General features: G+C 42.6%; 1 protein-coding gene across 1 annotated transcript in view; it reads right to left on the reverse strand.

Moving 5' to 3' along the window:
- Nucleotides 1–17,975: 17,975 nt before the first annotated feature.
- Nucleotides 17,976–19,746, reverse strand: part of CRLF2 (cytokine receptor like factor 2) — a 49,711-nt gene continuing 47,940 nt past the window's right edge. The window contains exon 6 of the mRNA XM_040421978.1: nucleotides 17,976–18,866. Coding sequence (XP_040277912.1) covers nucleotides 18,648–18,866 — 219 coding nt within the window. The 3' untranslated portion in view covers nucleotides 17,976–18,647. The remainder of the gene's footprint in view (nucleotides 18,867–19,746) is intronic.

The raw sequence follows: 19,746 nt of genomic DNA on the forward strand, positions 1-19,746 counted from the left end.
CGCCGACAGGGGTGGTAGAGATAAGGAAAAAGAGAGAAGGAGGGAAAGGGAGGGGAAGGCAGCTCCAGAAAGTGTTTGTGGTTACAGACACTTAACAAGAAAGTATATGCGTGTGCAGGGTGATATATCTACCGTGTTGAACAAAGTCAAACACTTGCAGCATAGACCCCAAAGACAAAATGAGGGAAAAAGAGCGCCAAACCCCGTGTCAAAGTACAGTTGGAAAATAAAAAATGGAATTGGAGTAGAAAGCACCACTCGCAGTAATAACTACTATGTTGCACAAAATATATCATAGAGCAATAGCGTTAAGTGAAGATAATGGGTACTCCGGATAGAAGACCCTGAGTACACACGGCTAATAGAGAAGGGACCGACTAAAACCATGTAGACATAATAAAAATAATATAAATAGTATAGTAAAAAATGTAAACAATGTGAAGTGCCCCTTAAGGCAGTTTCACACAAATAAAACTCACTTCACTGGGGGGTAGTCATCAGGATAAGCATAATACACCTGTGACTTGAACCCCCCCAGCCAGGATCGCATGTAGAATCGTAGTGATGGAAGGCAGCAAAAATCCAGTGCTTCTGATCAATCACCTTTAATAGGTGATTGATCAGAAGCACTGGATTTTTGCTGCCTTCCATCACAAGTTCTTTTCCATCACAAGTTCCATCACATAATCACAAGTTCTTTTCTGTCTGGTGAATGCCTTATTTTCTGGGGCCTGTACTCCAGTGGCCTACAGTAAAATTTTTATCCAGTGACCGCCTAATGTACCTCCAGCCACATCATCACAAGTTCTTTTCTGTCAGGTGAATGCCTAATTTTTGGGGCCTGTACTGGCTTACAGTAACATTTTTATCCAGTGACCGCCTAATGTACCTGCAGCCACATAATCACAAGTTATTTTCTGTCAGGTGAATGCCTAATTTTTGGGGCCTGTACTTCCTTGGCCTAAAATAACAATTTTCAAGGCTCCAGCAGGGCACATTTTTGAGAGTTTCCCTTTAAGACGCATAAAAATGGCCCCTGATTAAAATACATATTTTTTGTGGGAATTTTTGCCAATGACCCCCCTCTGGTATGTCACTGTCCATGTTGTGGGACTATTTGTGCACTTCTAGTAAGTATTTGGTGGCTGCAAATATGACCTGAAGGTTTTTCAGGTTCGCCTGCCATTAAAGTCAATTGGGCCAACCGCGAGCTCGCGGTTCACGAACATTTGATAGCGAATGCACATTCGCGTTCGTGAACCGTCCCGGCTGATGTTCGTCTATCACTACTGGTCAGAGACCAGCAGAATCCCCAAAAATGTATCCGTTTCTAAAATCGCCTATTGTAAATACAAGAACAGGACAAAAAGGAAAGCAGGATACAAAAAAAGAATATTGCTGGGCTCTCACCGGAGGAGGTGGCTGATGACCGGTTTCAGGATGGAGATGGGGAAAGGGTGGAAGAAGTTGATGGTTCCTTGGTGGGTCCCTCTACATTAGAAGAGATCTTACACATGGTTAAAACAATGGAAAGGTAATACAAGATGTTGCGTGTTAGCTGGGGGTAGTCCAGTCGGACGTGTCCTTAATAAGAGATGACTTAACAAAGATATGAGATAGAGTTACGGACATAGAAAGATCTGTTGGCTCCTTGGATCATGATTCATGAATTAAAACTAATAAAATCTGAAACTGTCATCTTGAAAAAGGACTATAATAACTTACAAAAAAAAAGTCGTGGACTTGGAGGACAGGTCGAGACGATCTAATGATAGAATTTTGGGACTTCCTGAGGGAGCAGAGGAAAGAAATCATATTGGATTTATTCAGTCCTAGATTTTTGAGAATTTTTGAAAAGAACACTTCTCACCTTTTTTCCTAATAGAGAGGGCTCACTAAATTCGTGGTGGTAAACCAAATCCTGGAATGCCACCCCAGGTACTTCTGGCAAAAATCTTTGTCTCCCAGGATAGAGACATGATCCTAAAGGGGGGCGGGGAGTGCCCCCCTATTGTTTATAATGAAAGCAGGCTGTCCTTCTCTCCGGATTTCTCAAAAGAGATCCAAGAAAAGAGACTTTTTTTGCTATAAAAAAGCGTCTACAGGCCAGAGACATTAAGTATTCTTTTCTTTATCCAGCTAAACTCCGGAAAATCTTTAATGGGGCAACAATTTTTTTTGATAATCCAGCACTCGTCACGGATTGGTTGGATCGGAATAATGTCTAATTTGCTGTGTTTTTTCTTCTCCGTTGAACATTTATAGTGGGGGCAGGACTAGGGCAGGGGGAGGGAGGGTCTATGGAGAGAGATCTGCTTTAGACAGTGGCTGATCATGTAGGGTGGGGAGGTCCCTTTTTTTTTTTTTTCTTTTTTTTTTTTTGGGTGGGTTGCGATGCTTCTTTTTGGAAAGTGTGGGATTTGGAGATAAGTTAAAAAGACAGGTAGTGTTTGATCTAGTTCAGAGGCATTTACCAGGGGTGGTTTGCTTTTGGAAACCCATTTTATTGAAAAGGTTGCGATGCGGATTAGTAGAGGTATTTTATTTAACTTTTACCAGTCACTCCAGAGGAGTGACGGTGTTTATGCATAAGAAGATCAAGTTTGCCTGCGAGGCCTCCTCTATTGATAAGCAGGGGAGATATGTTTTCTTATATGGGAAACTTTTTGGAGTACCATGTATTTTAGCTTTTATTTATATTCCTCCCCCTTTCTCTTTTCATGTACTTAATAGTTTATTATTGTTTATTGAACAACGCCTAGATTGTCTCACTTTAGTGAATGGGGATTTTAATTGTGTGATCAACCCCAAGATAGATCGGACTTCTACGGACAGAGATACCAATTGTTGTACAGCTAATCAGGGGTCACCCTTGGCACGATTTTGCCAAGAGTTTGGCTTCCTAGATGTTTGGAGTTTTCTAGGACGGGGGAAAAGAATGTACTCCTGTGTGTCTAAATCTGGGACCTGCATGTCCAGGATCGATCTGGCGTTAGTAAATGAAAAATATTGTAAATATATCAAATAAATGAAATATGAAGCCAGGTCACTCTCGGATCATGTCTCAGTATCACTTGAGCTCTGTTTGTATGATGATAGGCAGGGGGTAGTACCTCCCTTTAGACTGAATCCTTATTGGCTCTTGGTAATAGACAATCACGATTGGTTGAAACAGGAGATGGTGTATTTTTGGGATGTTAATTTCAAATCAGCTAAAATTCAACTGGTTTGGGATGCCTTTAAAGCATTTGTTAGGGGGCTATTTGTAAGTAGCATTTCAAATTTGAGTAAAGGCTATGGGATGAAAGAGAGGGCTTTAAAAGCAGTGGCGATATCGAGGATGACTCAGTTCTCTAGGAATAAAAGGGAAGAGAATAGAAGGGTGATGCAAAATGCAACCCAGGAGTACTCTGAATTTCTTCTAGATAAGGCCCAGCAGAGACTCTTCTTTAAGGGACAAAAACTGTTTTGTGAATCTGGCTGTCCAGGATAGCATCTAGTTAAGGTGATATCTAATCAGGATTAAAAAAATGAAATACTTAGTATCCCTTTAACCAAGGGTATAGATACGGATAATCAAGACAAAATAAAGAGAGCCTTTCTAAAACACTTTGAGGAAATGTATCAAACCAGGAATAATATTTTGGATGAATTGATGGACGAATATTTGGATTCCATCATTTTCCCTGTTCTTACTGATGCACAGAGAGAATCCCTGGAAGTAGATTTTTCACTTCAGGAGCTTGAGGCCACAATAAAGGCCTGTTTGGAAAATTCTTCTCCCGGATCAGATGGCTTTCCATACGAGCTCTATGAAAAGTACGGTGATTTATTTTACCATGCTTTTTTAAGGTAATTGATGAGTCATTGAAGGAGGGTATCCTTCCCAAGTCCATGACAGAAGCTGTAATCGTACTGATATTGAAAAAGGGGAAAGATTCTTTAGATTTGTAGTCATATAGACCAATATCACTCTTAAATACAGATGTCAAGCTCCTATCTAGGATGTAGGCCACAAGGCTTTACAGAGTTATCTCCTTCATTATACACCCCGATCAGAATGGGTTTATCCCTGATAAAGGTACCCATCATAATCTCCATCGACTTTTTGCCAATATACAGTCCTCTTGGGGGGGAATCCTGCTCCATCCTGTCTTTGGACACCTCAAGGTGTTTGACAGGGTGGAGTGGAAATTTTTATAGAGGGTGTTGGAAAGGATAAGATTCGGTACAAGGTTTATTAGTATCGTTAGACTTTTGTACAACTCTCCGAATGCAAAACTGAATATTAATGGCAGCCTTACTCCGAGTTTTATGTTGACAAGAGGTACTCATCAAGGTTGCCCATTCTCCCCGTTACTTTTTGATATTTATACTGAGCCTCTGGCACTTAGGGTTAGGCAAGATACAGGGATCAAGGGGTTTGGAGTATTGGGATTAGAGGATCAAATTTCATTATATGCGGATGATATCCTATTTTTTATAAATCGTACTAATATACGGTAGTTCTTCCGAAAAATATTGGTATAGTCAATTCCTTTGGGGAAGTTTCAGGCCTGGACATTAATTGGTCAAAGACCACTCTTATGCTACTAGACAATTTTGAGTATCAGAAAGAGGGGCCCCTGAGAATCTTAAAGGTGGTTGATTCATTTGAATATCTGGGTATGTTGATATCGCCTAGGGTGGAAGATTTTATCCAACTTAACTTGACACCATTGATAACTAAACTGAGATAAAAAATTACGATATGGCTTTGCTTACTTTTGACTACATCTGACAGAATTTCTTTAGTTAAGATGGTGATCTTCACCAACTTCTCTATATCCTTAGGAATTCCCCAATTTGGATTGAGGATACATTTTTTTAAACTCATTGAGAAACTGATTAATTACCTTCTCTGGGGAAGAAAACGAATGAGGCTAAAGCTGGATAATTTTTAACCTTTTGAGCAGGGAGGGTTGAATTTTCCCTACTTCAAGGGTTATTTTCTGGCGGGCAGTTATGGCTTTTTTGTGAATGGGAGAAAAGTCCTTTGTGTAAGATCTTGGTGGAACGTTCTCCATTTGATAATATATTTACCCAACTGGAATTGGGGCAATTAATTGAACATGAATTTAGAGCGACAGGAAAGTAATTTTCTAGATCCTGGACCAATATTAGAAGCTGGATGGGGATAAAGGGATCTCTTTTGTGCACTCCTTTATGGCATAATTTTTACTTACAGGATGTTCATAAGTTATTTGGGGATAAGTTTTGGCAGAAAAGCAATATTATTTATGTTTCACAGGTGATGAGGAATGATGATGTAGTTCCCTTCTTTGATCTAGTGCGCGCGAGTAACTTAGGTAACCTAAGTTGGTTTAGGTATTTTCAGATACGTTCAGCACTATTGTCCCGGTGCCGTCTAGGAGGCGGGCACGTCCGGAGCGCGCGCGCATCAACAGCGCATCCAGCATCGCCCGCGCTCCTGATAATACTATGCACGCCCCTCGTGCATCTATGTGCATTTATGCGAATGGTTTTAGGGCTGAGCACAGAGCTGAGCACCGAGCTGATCACTCGGCGCTCGGCTGTGTAGTCTGTGTGGAGTCATGTGACACTAGCCACGTCACATGACAACTCTGGCTCCCTATTTAAACAGGCAGTCTGCTGACCACAGATTGCCTGTTATTTAGGTTCCGTCTGCGATTTTCTTTCCTGGCGTACTTACCTCCTGCTGAATTCCTGACTATCCTCTGCCTGCTCCTTGTGTACTTTGCTGCTCTCCTGGTATTCTGACCCCCGCTTCCTCCTGACAATCCTCTGCTGACTCCTTTGGTACTTCACGGCTCTCCTGGTATTTATGACCCCGGCTTCTCCTGACTATTCTCTGCTTGCTCCATTTGTACTTCGTAGCTTTCCTGGTATTGACTCGGTCCGTTCACGTTCTGTTGTTTGTCTGTCGTCCCTGCACTTATTCCAAGCTAGGGATTGCCGTCCAGTTGTCCCCTATCATTAGGACTTGCGAGGCAATTAGGCAGGGCCAGGGGTGAGGGTGGAGCGCAGTGGTCACTTCCCTCCCCCTGTGTGTGTGTGTACGCGACCGTTACAACTATATAGTGAAAAAGAAGCCTCTTTGTTGGAGATAGACACTTCTACACATTCGAATGTTCTGATAGGGACTTCAGGCCGGAAGGGTAAGATTTCCCAAATATATAAATTATTAGTTAGGTCACTATTTTATGAGGTCGCTTCCCCAGGTCAGAAGACCTGGGGAACTGACTGTCCAAGGTTCACAGCACAGGAATGGGGAAATCTATATGCCTATTTAAGATTAGTATCGCATAACGCACATCAAATTGTGGTACAGTTTAATATTTTACACAGAGTGTATATCACGCCGAGTTGGCTTAATAGATGTGGATTAAGAGAGTCCTCGAACTGCCCACGATTTGATGATGAACAGCGCACAGATTTTCTACACATGTTTTGGTTATTTCTGGGTCTTAAAGCTTACTGGGATTCAATTCAGAACTTTATCATCTAAAAATTGAGGGTAGCAATTCCCTCTGCTCTCGAATGTTGGATATTGAGCGATTTAAGTAGGGTAAACTGCCATAAGGATAAAAAGATTCTTTTGATTAGAATTATGTTTCTAACCAGACTGTTGATTGTTCGAGTTTGGATCTCACAAAATATTCCTAACTTCAATGAATGGTTGTACCTGGTTAATAAAGTGAAGAGATATGAGAAGGTCTTATATAAACAAAGAAATTCTGAGGATAAATGGTCCAAGATATGGGGAGGTTGGAAGTGGTAGTTCTCTTCTACGGTTCACCCCTCCCACACTTTGCTTGTACTGATTGTTAATTTTTTTTAGGAAGGTTCAGAGAAGCATCGCAAGAGAGGGTGGGTAGGTTGGGGTACATTTGTATGGGAAGGGGAAAAAATTAGGGGGGGCAAGAAAAGGAAAATGAGGAACAATAATTATGGTGTTATTGATCAAATGTATTTGTTTTGGTTTTGGTGTTTTCTAAATAATATTATTATTTTTTTTTAAAGTGATGTTTAGATTCAACAGGTCTGGTAATCATGTTTGGGTGTGTATAGTGATTAGTGTTGATCGAGCACCGAAGTGCTTGGGTGCTCGGGCTGAACACATTGGGATGTTCGGGTGATCGACCGAGCACCCGTGTATAATGAAAGTCAATGGGAGAACCCGAGCATTAAATCAGGTACCCCCTGCTCTGAAGAGGGGAGGGTGCCTGGTTCATAGGAAAATGTCTGAAATTTATGGAAACACCACCGAAATGGTTCTGTAACAGCATGGGGAGGATGTATGGATGCATCTTGGACTTACAGGTCGCTGCTGGGAACGATGTTGTCTGAATAGTACGCCACTTTTACAGACTGACAAAACCGAATAAAAAAATCAATGTTATTGTCAGCGCAAACAATTGTAACTACGGGTAACGGGAAATCAGTGTTTGATTCAGGAGAGGGAGCCTGAGAAACGGCTAAGGCTACCACATCCAAGCAAGGCAGCATGCGCGCAAATTACCTATTTTTAGGTATAATTAGGTGAGGGCCTGCAGGTGAACTGACCCAGTAAAAGATTTTATGTGCGAGCCTGCAGGTGAACTGACCCTGTAAAAGATTTTTGGTGTGAGCCTGCTGGTGAGCTGTCCCTGTAAAAAATTATATGCGAGCGCCTGCTGGTGAGCTGACCCTGTAAAACATTATATGCAAGGGCCTGCAGGTGAGCTGACCCTCTAAAAAATTATATGCAAGGGCCTTCAGGTGAGCTGACCCTGTAAAAGATTTGAGATGCGGGCCTGCAGGTGAGCTGACCCTCTAAAAATTTTATGCGAGGGCCTTCAGGTGAGCTGACCCTGTAAAAGATTTTAGTTGGGGCCTGCTGGTAAGATGACTCTGTAAAAGATTTGAGGTGCGGGCCTGTTGGTGAGCTGACCCTGTAAAAGATTTGAGGTGCGGGCCTGCTGGTGAGCTGACCCAGTAAAAGATTGTAGGTGAAGGCCTGCTAGTGAGCTGACACTATAATAAATTATATGCCAGGGCCTGCAGCTGAGTTGACCCTCTAAAAAATTATATGCGAGGGCCTGCAGCTGAGCTGCCCCTCTAAAAAATTATATGCGAGGGCCTGCAGGTGAGCTGACCCTCTAAAAAGTTATATGCGAGGGCCTGCAGCTGAGCTGACCCTCTAAAAAATTATATGCGAGGGCCTGCAGCTGAGCTGACCCTGTAAGACATTATATTTCAAGGGCATATATGCGAGGGCATTATATGTGATGAATAAGTATGTTGATATGATGGAAGAGGAGGAGGAGGATGAGAAAATGAAGATTCAACCATATACCCTTGTTTGTAATGGAAGGGTTGCATGGAAATGCAGTGTATACAGTGCATTATAAACAACACATTTAAAGTGCCTTTATGTTCAGCCGCTTTCCTCTGGTGGAGTCGAGAAATCATGTTCAATCCAGGCCTTGTTCATTTTTAAAAGAGTCAACCTGTCAGCGTTTTCAGTTGACAGGTGGACACTGTTATAATGCCACCAGCAGCACTAAATACCTGCTTAGACAAAACGCTGGCGGCAGGGCAGGCCAGAACCTCCAAGGCGTAGAGTGCCAGTTCGTGCCACATGTCCAGCTTGGACACCCAGGAGTTCTAATGCACTGAGGGATCATTGAGGATGCTGACACGGTCTGCTATGTACTCCTTCACCATCTTCCAAAATTTTTCTCTCCTTGTGACAGCAGCCCGCGCATCAGGGTGAGGGTTTTGGCGGAGTGTCATGAAACTGTCCCAGGCTTTGGAGAGTGTTGCCCTGCCATTGTTGGAACTGCTGTGTGTTCCCCTTGTTTCCCCTCCTCGATTGGAACTACGGACTCTGCCACCAGCGTTGTCAGATGGAAATTTTTTAAGCAATTTTTCAACAAGGATCTTCTGGTATTGCACCATTTTGCTCGTCCTCTCCACCAGAGTAATGAGAGATGAGAAGTTCTCTTTGTAGAGTGGGTCGAGAAGGGTGAACAACCAGTAATCCATGTTTTCTAAAATGCGTATAACGCGTGGGTCACGGGAAAGGCAGCCTAACATGAAGTCAGCCATGTGTGCCAGAGTACCAACAGGCAAGACTTCGCTGTCTTCATCAAGAGGATTACTCTCAATATCTTCATCCTCTTCCTCCTCTTCTGCCCACCCACGCTGAACAGATGGAATTAAACTTCCATGGGTACTACCCTCTGTACCGGAGGCAACCGTCTCCTGCTCCTCCTCCTCCACCTCCTCCTCTTCATCGTCCAATTCGTGCTGAGAAGATGAACTGAGGGTGGTCTGGCTATCATCCAGTGTAATGTCTTTGACTCTCTTCCACATGCAAAGCTTCATCCTTAATTGTGAGCAGCGAGCGTTTGAGTAGACACAGAAGTGGGATGGTTATGCTGATAATAACGTTATCGCCGTTCACCATCTGTGTTGATTCCTCAAAGTTTTTTAAAACCTCACAGAGGTCAGACATCCATGCCCACTCCTCGCTTGTTAATAGCGGAAGCTGACTGGAAAGGCGACGACCATGTTGCAGCTGGTATTCCACTACTGCCCTCTGCTGCTCACAAAGCCTGGCCAACATGTGGAACGTGGAGTTCCAGCATGTGCTCACGTCGCACAACAGCCGGTGAGCTGGCAGATTCAAGCGCTGCTGCAGCGTTGACAGACCGGCTGAAGCTGTTGGTGACTTGTGGAAATGTGCACACATGCGGCGCACCTTCACCAGTAGCTCAGGCAAATTGGGGTACATTTTGAGAAGCTGCTGAAGCACAATGTTGAAGACGTGGGCAAGGCATAGGATGTGTCTAAGTTTGCCATACAAAAAATATGGTGAAAAACTGTTCCATATAAAATGCCCTCAAAAGACAAGGGGGCACTGCCTCCGACTGGGAAGGAAAAAGTTCAGTATCCAGAAGCATCAAAGCTTCTTTACTGTAAGAACTATGAAATAGACTACCTCCAGACGTGGTCACAGCAGGAACAATGGACAGTTTTAAAAAGGGTTTAGATGAATTCTCACTTCCTTCTGGGATTCACGTCCCCACTTATCCCTTGGTTAAACTTTATGGACTTTATGGTCTTTTTTCAAGCGTATTAACTATGTATGTAACTTTGTATGTAACTGTGGAGAGCCAGGAGTCTTCCCTCTGCTGAATGGTGATAATGTAGCCGTCACTACTCAAGCAACTCAGCGTGCATTTGGCCATTTGCGCAAGGGACTCGGAGGGACTTCATCTCCACTGAATACTGCTAGAATCTGTCTAGGTCATCTGCATTGTTTTCGTTGTCACCCTTTAGCTGCTAATGCTCCTCCTGCACCTCTCCTGTTGCTTGGGTAGATAAACCATCTAGTTTTATATAGAATTCCTGGGTGTTTATGTCCTCCTCCTCATCTTCCTCCTCCTCCTGTGCCGGTTCAGCCTCTACAGGACTCAGGTAGCCATGAGATGCAGGTGCCACATCTTCTGTCCCCTCACCAGTCAAATTTATCAGCATGCCCTCTAGGATGTGAAGATGTGGAATGACATTATTCATCCCATAGTCCTGGCGACTGACAAAATAGAGTGACCTCATCATAGGGCCTGAGCAAACAGCAGGTGTCACACTTGAGCTGCCACTGTCTAACGTCAAAGTTACACCGGGGACTAGTCCTGTCCGTCTGCATCATCAAGAAATCTGTCACAGGTTTACTCTGTTCATGCAGTTTGTCCAACATGTGGAGGGTGGAGTTACAACGTGTGGAAACATTGCATATGAGGGCATATTTTGCTCTCAAGGAGGGCGTGTTTTGCATTGTAAGAGTGGCTGAAGTGCATGCACAGTTTCCTTGACATTTTAAAGACATCTTGCAGTTGGGTGGAAGACTTCAGGAACCAGGTGTCAACCAGATTGAAGATGTGCAGGGCACATATGTCAGCCCTCCCTGATGCAGCGCAGATGGAATGTTCTTCCTTTTTTCGGTATCCATGGTTCCTATCTCCAGTTGGTGAGGAAACAGCCAAGATTCGATTTCTTGGTTGATGACACAGAGCAGTTCGTTACCGGTATGACTCTGTTTGCCCAGGCTGACCAGGTGCAGAACCGCTTCACAATGTCCTGCTTTGCATAAGTGGTATGCTGGAGGACAACTCTGAACTGTGCTTACAGTGGAGGCTGAGGATAAAGTGGACGATGAGGAAGCAGAGGAGCACATTGGTGCAGAAATCCCAGAATCACAATTGCAGCATTGTCATCACCTGGCCAAGTTGCTGGTGTGCCTAGGCCGGATTGACATTTACCCAGTAGGCTGTAACGGACATATGTTGTCCTTGGCCATAGTTACAGCTCCAAAAATCAGCGCTGGCATGAACTGTACCAGACACCGACTGGCTCAAGGACTGGCCCACCTTCTGCTCAGCATACGTGTGCAGGGCTGGTACAGCATTTTTAGAGAAATAATGACAGCTTGGGACTCTCCACCATGGGTGGGCACAAGCCTTCAGTTGTCTGAAATATTCAGAGTCCACAATATGGGAAGGGAGGGACTGTAGTACCAGAAAATTGTCCAGATGCATTTTCAGCTTCTGCGCCATTGGATAAGTGCACGCATACTGTTGTCTCTTTGCAATCGCCTCGGTGATCGATTGCTGGCGAAACACATGACAAGGAGGAGGAAGAGAATCAGGAGTAATATACAGTATGAAGGGAAGGAACGACAGCTTCCTTCTGCTGAGGTTGAGGAGGCCTGACTGCTGGAGAAGGTGTGTGGGCCACTGGGAGATGTAACTGTCATCAGGCTGTACCACTACATTAGTGCCACAGTTTTCCCAGGCCACTTTATGGTGACACTCTATGTGTTGATGCAGGGCTGTGGTGTCAACATTAGCACCCTGACCGTGTTTCACCTTCTGCCTACATATCCTGCATAATGCCACACTGCATGCTGACTGCCTGCCACTGCCTTTATGAACCCATGCACCGCCAGTTGTTTCCTGACAGGTAGGCTGAGTAGCAGACAGTCTACCCCAGGCGCGTTTGGCTCCAGATTGGGAGATCTCCCAATCCACCTTGCTGGCTCATTGGCATGCTGCCACCCTGCTGCTTTCTCACAGCCTTCTGCCACCCTCCCCCCAATGATGATGATGCCCCCTCTTCACCTGACTCCCACGTGTGATCGGCTACATCATCATCCACAAATGTCTGTTTGTCACTTACGTCACCCTCACCAGTCTCATGACCACATCCCTGAGCGCTCGTAACACATGCTCCCACTGTCATCATCACTAGTTACACACCTAAAGGAGGTTGCAGCCACCCCTTCTGCTGCTGCTGCTACGTGCTATTGTAATTATCTGTATGTAGTGGTTTTTTTTTAACGTTATTAATGGAGCTGGTAGAGGGCACTAATTAACCTCTTGGGGACACAGGGTACTTAAGGACACAGGGCGTACCTGTACGTCCTGTGTCTTTCCGATCACCGCTGCACGGTGATCGGAACAGAGTGCCTGCTGAAATCATTCAGCAGGCACTCTGTGAAAATGCCAAGGGGGGTCCTGCGGTTCAGACCTGCGGTTAGCAGCGTTTTCGGGGATCAGAAACTTCAAAATGACAGAACTTTTCATTTTTAACCCCAGCCTGCTCTGTTGTGGCAGCGGGTGATGGTTTCCATGGCAACCGGACGCCATGGTAAAGCTAAGTCTGATCAGACTAAGTGCAAAGTAAAAATACAGTACAGTACACTATATAGTGTACTGTATTGTATTGTATTATACATACATCAGACCCACTGGATCTTCAAGAACCAAGTGGGTCTGGGTCAAAAAAATGCAAAAAAACACACTTATCACTGATTAAAACTTAAAAAAATAAAATGCACTACACATGTTTGATATCACCGCATCCGTAATGATCTGATCTATGAAATGGTAATGTTACTTTACCCGCACGGTGAACGCCATAAAAAATAAATAAAATATAACTGATGAAATAGAAATTTTGCCCACCAAAAAAAGTAATAAAAGTGATCAAAAAAAGTCGTATGTACGCCAAAATAGTAACAATCAAATCGGCACCTCATCCCACAAAAAATTAGCTCCTACATGAGACAGTCGCCCAAAAAGTAAAAAAAATATGGCTCTCAGACTATGGAGACACTAAAACATGATTTTTATTTTTTCTAAAATGCTGTTATTGTGTTAAAGTAAAATAAATTGTAAAAAATTTACATATTAGGTATCGCCGCGTCCGTAAGAACCTGTTCGATAAAAATATCACATGACCTAACCCCTCAGGTAAACACCGTAAAAAAAAATTACATAAAAACTGTGTCAAAAAAGCCATTTTTCTCACCTCATATCACAAAAAGTGTAATAGCAAGCGATCAAATAGTTATAGGCCTCCCAAAATAGTACCAATCAAACCGCCATCTCATCCTGCAAAAAATGAGCCCTTGAGGGGTGTAGTTTGTAAAATGGGTTCATTTTTGGGTGGTTTCTATTATGTAAGTTTCACAAAGTGACTTCAGACCTGAACTGGTCCTGAAAAAGTGGGTTTTAAAAATTTTCGGAAAAATTTCAAGATTTGTTTCTAAACTTCTAAGCCTCCTAACGTCTCCAAAAAATAAAATGACATTCACAAAATGCTCCAAACATGAAGTAGACATATGGGGAATGTAAAATAATAACTATGTTTTAAGGTATTACTATCTATTATAAAAGTAGAGAAATAGAAATTTGGAAATAAGCAAATGTATTTTTTGGCTCCATTTTACCAGTGTCATGAAGTACAATATGTGACAAAAAACAATCTCAGAATAGCCTGGATCAGTAAAAGCGTTTTAAAGTTATTCACACATAAAGTGACACTAGTCAGATTTGCAAAAAATGGCCTGGTCCTTAAGGTGAAAATGAGCCCGGTCCATAAGGGGTTAAAGGAGCAGAATGTAGGGCATTACTGCTGCGAGGGGGGCACAAGGAGGGTGTAACTACTGTGATGGCGCACAAGATGGGCATTAATACAGTGAGAGGGCACAAGGTGGGCATTACTATAGTGAAGGGGGAACAAGGTGGTCATTTCTACTGTGAGGGGGCACAATGTGGACATAACTACCATGAGGGGGCACCATGTGGACATTAATATTGTGAGGGAGCACAATGTGGGCATAACTACTGTAATGAGGCACAATGTAGGCATAACTACTGTGAGAGGGCACAATGTGGGCATAAGTACTGTGAATTAGGCACAGTGTGGGCATTACTGCTGTGGGAGGAGACAATGTAGGCATTAGTACTGCGAAAGGGCCTATATATACACTGCTCAAAAAAATAAAGGGAACACTTAAACAACACAATGTAACTCCAAGTCAATCACACTTCTGTGAAATCAAACTGTCCACTTAGGAAGCAACACTGAGTGACAATCAATTTCACATGCTGTTGTGCAAATGGGATAGACAACAGGTGGAAATTATAGGCAATTAGCAAGACACCCCCAATAAAGGAGTGGTTCTGCAGGTGGTAACCACAGATCACTTCTCAGTTCCTATGCTTCCTGGCTGATGTTTTGGTCACTTTTGAATGCTGGCGGTGCTTTCACTCTAGTGGTAGCATGAGACGGAGGCTACAACCCACACAAGTGGCTCAGGTAGTGCAGCTTATCCAGGATGGCACATCAATACGAGCTGTGGCAAGAAGGTTTGCTGTGTCTGTCAGCGTAGTGTCCAGAGCATGGAGGCGCTACCAGGAGACAGGCCAGTACATCAGGAGACGTGGAGGAGGCCGTAGGAGGGCAACAACCCAGCAGCAGGATCGCTACCTCCGCCTTTGTGCAAAGAGGAACAGGAGGAGCACTGCCAGAGCCCTGCAAAATGACCTCCAGCAGGCCACAAATGTGCATGTGGCTGCTCAAACGGTCAGAAACAGACTCCATGAGGGTGATATGAGGGCCCGACGTCCACAGGTGGGGGTTGTGCTTACAGCCCAACACCGTGCAGGACGTTTGGCATTTGCCAGAGAACACCAAGATTGGCAAATTCGCCACTGGCGCCCTGTGCTCTTCACAGATAAAAGCAGGTTCACACTGAGCACATGTGACAGACGTGACAGAGTCTGGAGACGCCGTGGAGAATGTTCTGCTGCCTGCAACATCCTCCAGCATGACCGGTTTGGCATTGGGTCAGTAATGGTGTGGGGTGGCATTTCTTTGGAGGGCCGCACAGCCCTCCATGTGCTTGCCAGAGGTAGCCTGACTGCCATTAGGTACCGAGATGAGATCCTCAGACCCCTTGTGAGACCATATGCTGGTGCGGTTGGCCCTGGGTTCCTCCTAATGCAAGACAATGCTGGACCTCATGTGGCTGGAGTGTGTCAGCAGTTCCTGCAAGACGAAGGCATTGATGCTATGGACTGGCCCGCCCGTTCCCCAGACCTGAATCCAATTGAGCACATCTGGGACATCATGTCTCGCTCTATCCACCAACGTCACGTTGCACCACAGACTGTCCAGGAGTTGGCAGATGCTTTAGTCCAGGTCTGGGAGGAGATCCCTCAGGAGACCGTCCGCCACCTCATCAGGAGCATGCACAGGCGTTGCAGGGAGGTCATACAGGCACGTGGAGGCCACACACACTACTGAGCCTCATTTTGACTTGTTTTAAGGACATTACATCAAAGTTGGATCAGCCTGTAGTGTGTTTTTCCACTTTAATTTTGAGTGTGACTCCAAATCCAGACCTCCATGGGTTGAAAAATTTGATTTCCATTTTTTTTTTTTTCGTGATTTTGTTGTCAGCACATTCAACTATGTAAAGAACAAAGTATTTCAGAAGAATATTTAATTAACTCAGATCTAGGATGTGTTATTTTTGTGTTCCCTTTATTTTTTTGAGCAGTGTATATTCTGGTATGTATATCTATATGAAGGAATAATTGTACATTGCGCTTTTGTTGTGGTGTTTGCCATGAAGTATGGCACAAACCGCAGTAAAACCATGTTGTACAATAATTCTCAATGACAGAGATGTCTGCAGGGCTGTGCAGGAATGCACGGCTGGAGAGTAAATTACCGCCCCTTTGCTGTCTTAGCACCTCAACACCTGAGGTCACCACCTCACATTGCCTCCTTCCATATTATTTTTATACCTTTAATTAGGCTTAGGTAGGCTTATAAATTGAAAACATTACATTTAGCTGTGTTTTCTAGTAATGATATCATCGTAAAATAGACCTTGCGTTCATCATTGTCTACAATAAATTTTAATATATTACTTATCTATTTTGTGGTAATCATGTCTTAGCTAGAGGTACAATCATGAGTTGTGCAGGGGACAATTTTTTGGGGGTGGGTTGTTTTGCGTAATTTTTTCATTCAGTTTAATTTTATCCTTTTTTTATTTTATCGTCTGGCCTTTGAAGGTCAGAAATGACCATGCTTTATTGTTATTATCTGTATTCTTAAATTATACTCTTCCACTGTAACTGGAGCCACATAGCAGCCTCAGTTACAGGGGAAATTTGCCCAGTACAAGTGACAGGCAGCAGCCTCCTAGAACTGGCATCCCAGCAATCATGTGACCAGTCACATGATCACCCGGACAAATAGAGGCAATGCTGCTGCCTCTGTTCTAGACACAATGCTCATACTAAAACAGAGAAAAGTGGTAAAAAAAAAAGCTTCTGTCTTCTGACCAGGGTTACCGACAGTCTAAGGGCTCATGCACACGACAGTATGGCTTTTTCAGGGTTTTGCGGTCCGTTTTTTACGGATCCATTGTTCCGTTTTTTGTTTCCGTTGTGTTTCCGTTTCCTTTCCGTTTTTCCGTTCCGTTTTTCCGTATGCCATATACAGTATACAGTAATTACATAGAAATAATTGGGCTGGGCATAACATTTTCAATAGATGGTTCAGCAAAAACGGAACTTATATGGAAGACATACGGATGCACTTCTGTATGTGTTCCGTTTTTATTTGTGGACCCATTGACTTGAATGGAGCCAAGCACCGTGATTTGCGGACAAGAATAGGAAATGTGCTATCTTTTCACGGTACGGAAATACGGAAATACTGAAACGGAATGCACACCGAGACACTTCAGTATTTTTTGCTGAACCATTGAAATGAATGGTTCAGTACATGTTCCGCATACTGAACTCAAAAAACGGCCAGTATACTGAACGCAAAATATTGTCGTGTGCATGAGCCCTTATACTGTGGGGACCTGACATTCAGCTGCCTGATCAGTCAGGCCCCAGGCTAAGCCTGGGCTGTAAGTATACTATGGTGAGGACGCTAGAAAATATAGAAATATATGGCAGAGGTTCCTTAACTGGTTAAGTCATATGGTCCTGCTGGTGTACTTAGATATGCCCCTGTGTCCATAGCTTCTAAGAGTTATTACATATCCTTCATACAGTATGGATGCATCAAACTTTAAATTGACACTTATAATAAATGACATTAAAAGTTAAGTTGTTTGTTGCAATTGTGTATTTAATGAGTGTCAAATTAATGATTCTTACATCTGTGTATACAATATCAGTATTCTGAGATTTTATCTTGTTGCTACTTTCAGGAAATCAAGATAATACATTTTTCGTCTGAGAATGCAAGATATGCTGTATATAATTTTGTGTGTAATTTTGGAGTTCACATTTTACATATACTGAAGATCAGGAAAACCCTGATCCATTTTGCCTTCATGGTTAATATTCAGGGTTATGTGGTCATTTCCTTTGAATCACCACTGTAGGATTTTAATTATGCTACAAAGTAACTAATGCTTAGTATAATCATTCAAACATCCTTCCATTTTAATTCATCCATGATCTCATCTGATCAGAAAAGAGCAAATCCTTACATCATGGAAAATAAATGTTTCAGTTAACAAAGACAAAAGCAAAGACATTGCAATTTATAAAAAATAAAAAAATGCAAAAAATATTGCAAAGATACTATGGATAAACTGGATCTGTTCTGACAATACAAAGCATTCTCCTGTATATATACAGAATTACATTTACAAATGTGATTGTGCCTAGACCTTGTCCTAAAATGTGCTAAACTTTGGCAGTTTGGTGCATCTAGTTTTAGAAAAATACATTGCACCTAGCTCGTCAAGGGGTGTAGCTGATTGGGAAATGAGGTCTGAATTATAATGCCCCATTTTGCACCAAACTAGTGTGTTATATAGTTTTATTTATTTTCCAGGATGAGCTACATTGACATTTACACTGTCTAAAAGATTAATACATCTGTGAAGTCAGTAATTGTAGTATGACATTCCTGCATCTGTCAGAGCTCTTAGACTTAATGCAGACCATTAGAAGGTGTCTGAAAACAGTAAGGGTAAGGGTCCATGAATAATGTCTTTATGGAAAGAAACTGCAGAATTTTACTGTAGCACTAATTTTACATCCTGCCAGCAGCTGAAGACTGGGGTGTCAATATAAATTATGGGGATCTGTGGACCACCAAAACCAAGCCTTTCCTACAGGGCACCCCCATCCTTTTAGCATAGCATACCCTAGTAGAGTATATAATAAAGTGCTGGGTAAAGCAAGCAGTCCCCTTTAATATTGCTTCAAAAGTAATTAGCATATCTATATCAAGTACCCTGAGATCTAAAGCATTACATACATACTTTCATTCATTGTAAAGTTTATATTCCCGAAGCAAACATTAGAAGCTTTGTCCTCTTGTTTCTCGATATCAGATTGATTTACTGGCATCACAATCTCATTTGCTTTCACATACGTTAATACAGGCTCATCATTCTTTTCATCCATGACGCACTCTACTTCTTCATGATGAGTGTCATTGGCTTCAGTCTTTACCCATTCCTCAAGAATCAGAAATAAAAAATATTCAAATACAAGTATGGAAAATAATGTGAGCAAACAGTGAAGTAAATCCCTTATCATTCTACATTTTGTAGGTCTGACTCCCAACTTCATGAAAAAATTAAGTTTAATCTTTGGAGCAGTGAGATCATAAAAAAAACATTTATTTTATAAGATGGAGTGTGTGGATAGGTTGGATTTTCCTGTCTAGTTCTATGGTTCTTCTTTAACCACCTCAGCCCCTATAGCTTAAACACCCGTAAAGACCAGGCCACTTTTTACACTTCTGACCTACACTACTTTCACCGTTTATTGCTCGGTCATGCAACTTACCACCCAAATGAATTTTACCTCCTTTTCTTCTCACTAATAGAGCTTTCATTTGGTGGTATTTCATTGCTGCTGACATTTTTACTTTTTTTGTTATTAATCGAAATTTAACGATTTTTTTGCAAAAAAATGACATTTTTCACTTTCAGTTGTAAAATTTTGCAAAAAAAACGACATCCATATATAAATTTTTCTCCAAATTTATTGTTCTACATGTCTTTGAACAATAGCGTTTACAAACTATGGTACAAAAATGTGAATTTCCGCTTTTTGAAGCAGCTCTGACTTTCTGAGCACCTGTCATGTTTCCTGAGGTTCTACAATGGCCAGACAGTACAAACACCCCACAAATGACACCATTTCGGAAAGTAGACACCCTAAGGTATTCGCTGATGGGCATAGTGAGTTCATAGAACTTTTTATTTTTTGTCACAAGTTAGTGGAAAATGATGATTTTTTTTTTCTTACAAAGTCTCATATTCCACTAACTTGTGACAAAAAATAAAAACTTCTATGAACTCACTATGCCCATCAGCGAATACCTTGGGGT

This window comes from Bufo bufo, chromosome 3 (genome assembly GCF_905171765.1).
Source record: "Bufo bufo chromosome 3, aBufBuf1.1, whole genome shotgun sequence".
NCBI classification, from domain to species: domain Eukaryota; kingdom Metazoa; phylum Chordata; class Amphibia; order Anura; family Bufonidae; genus Bufo; species Bufo bufo.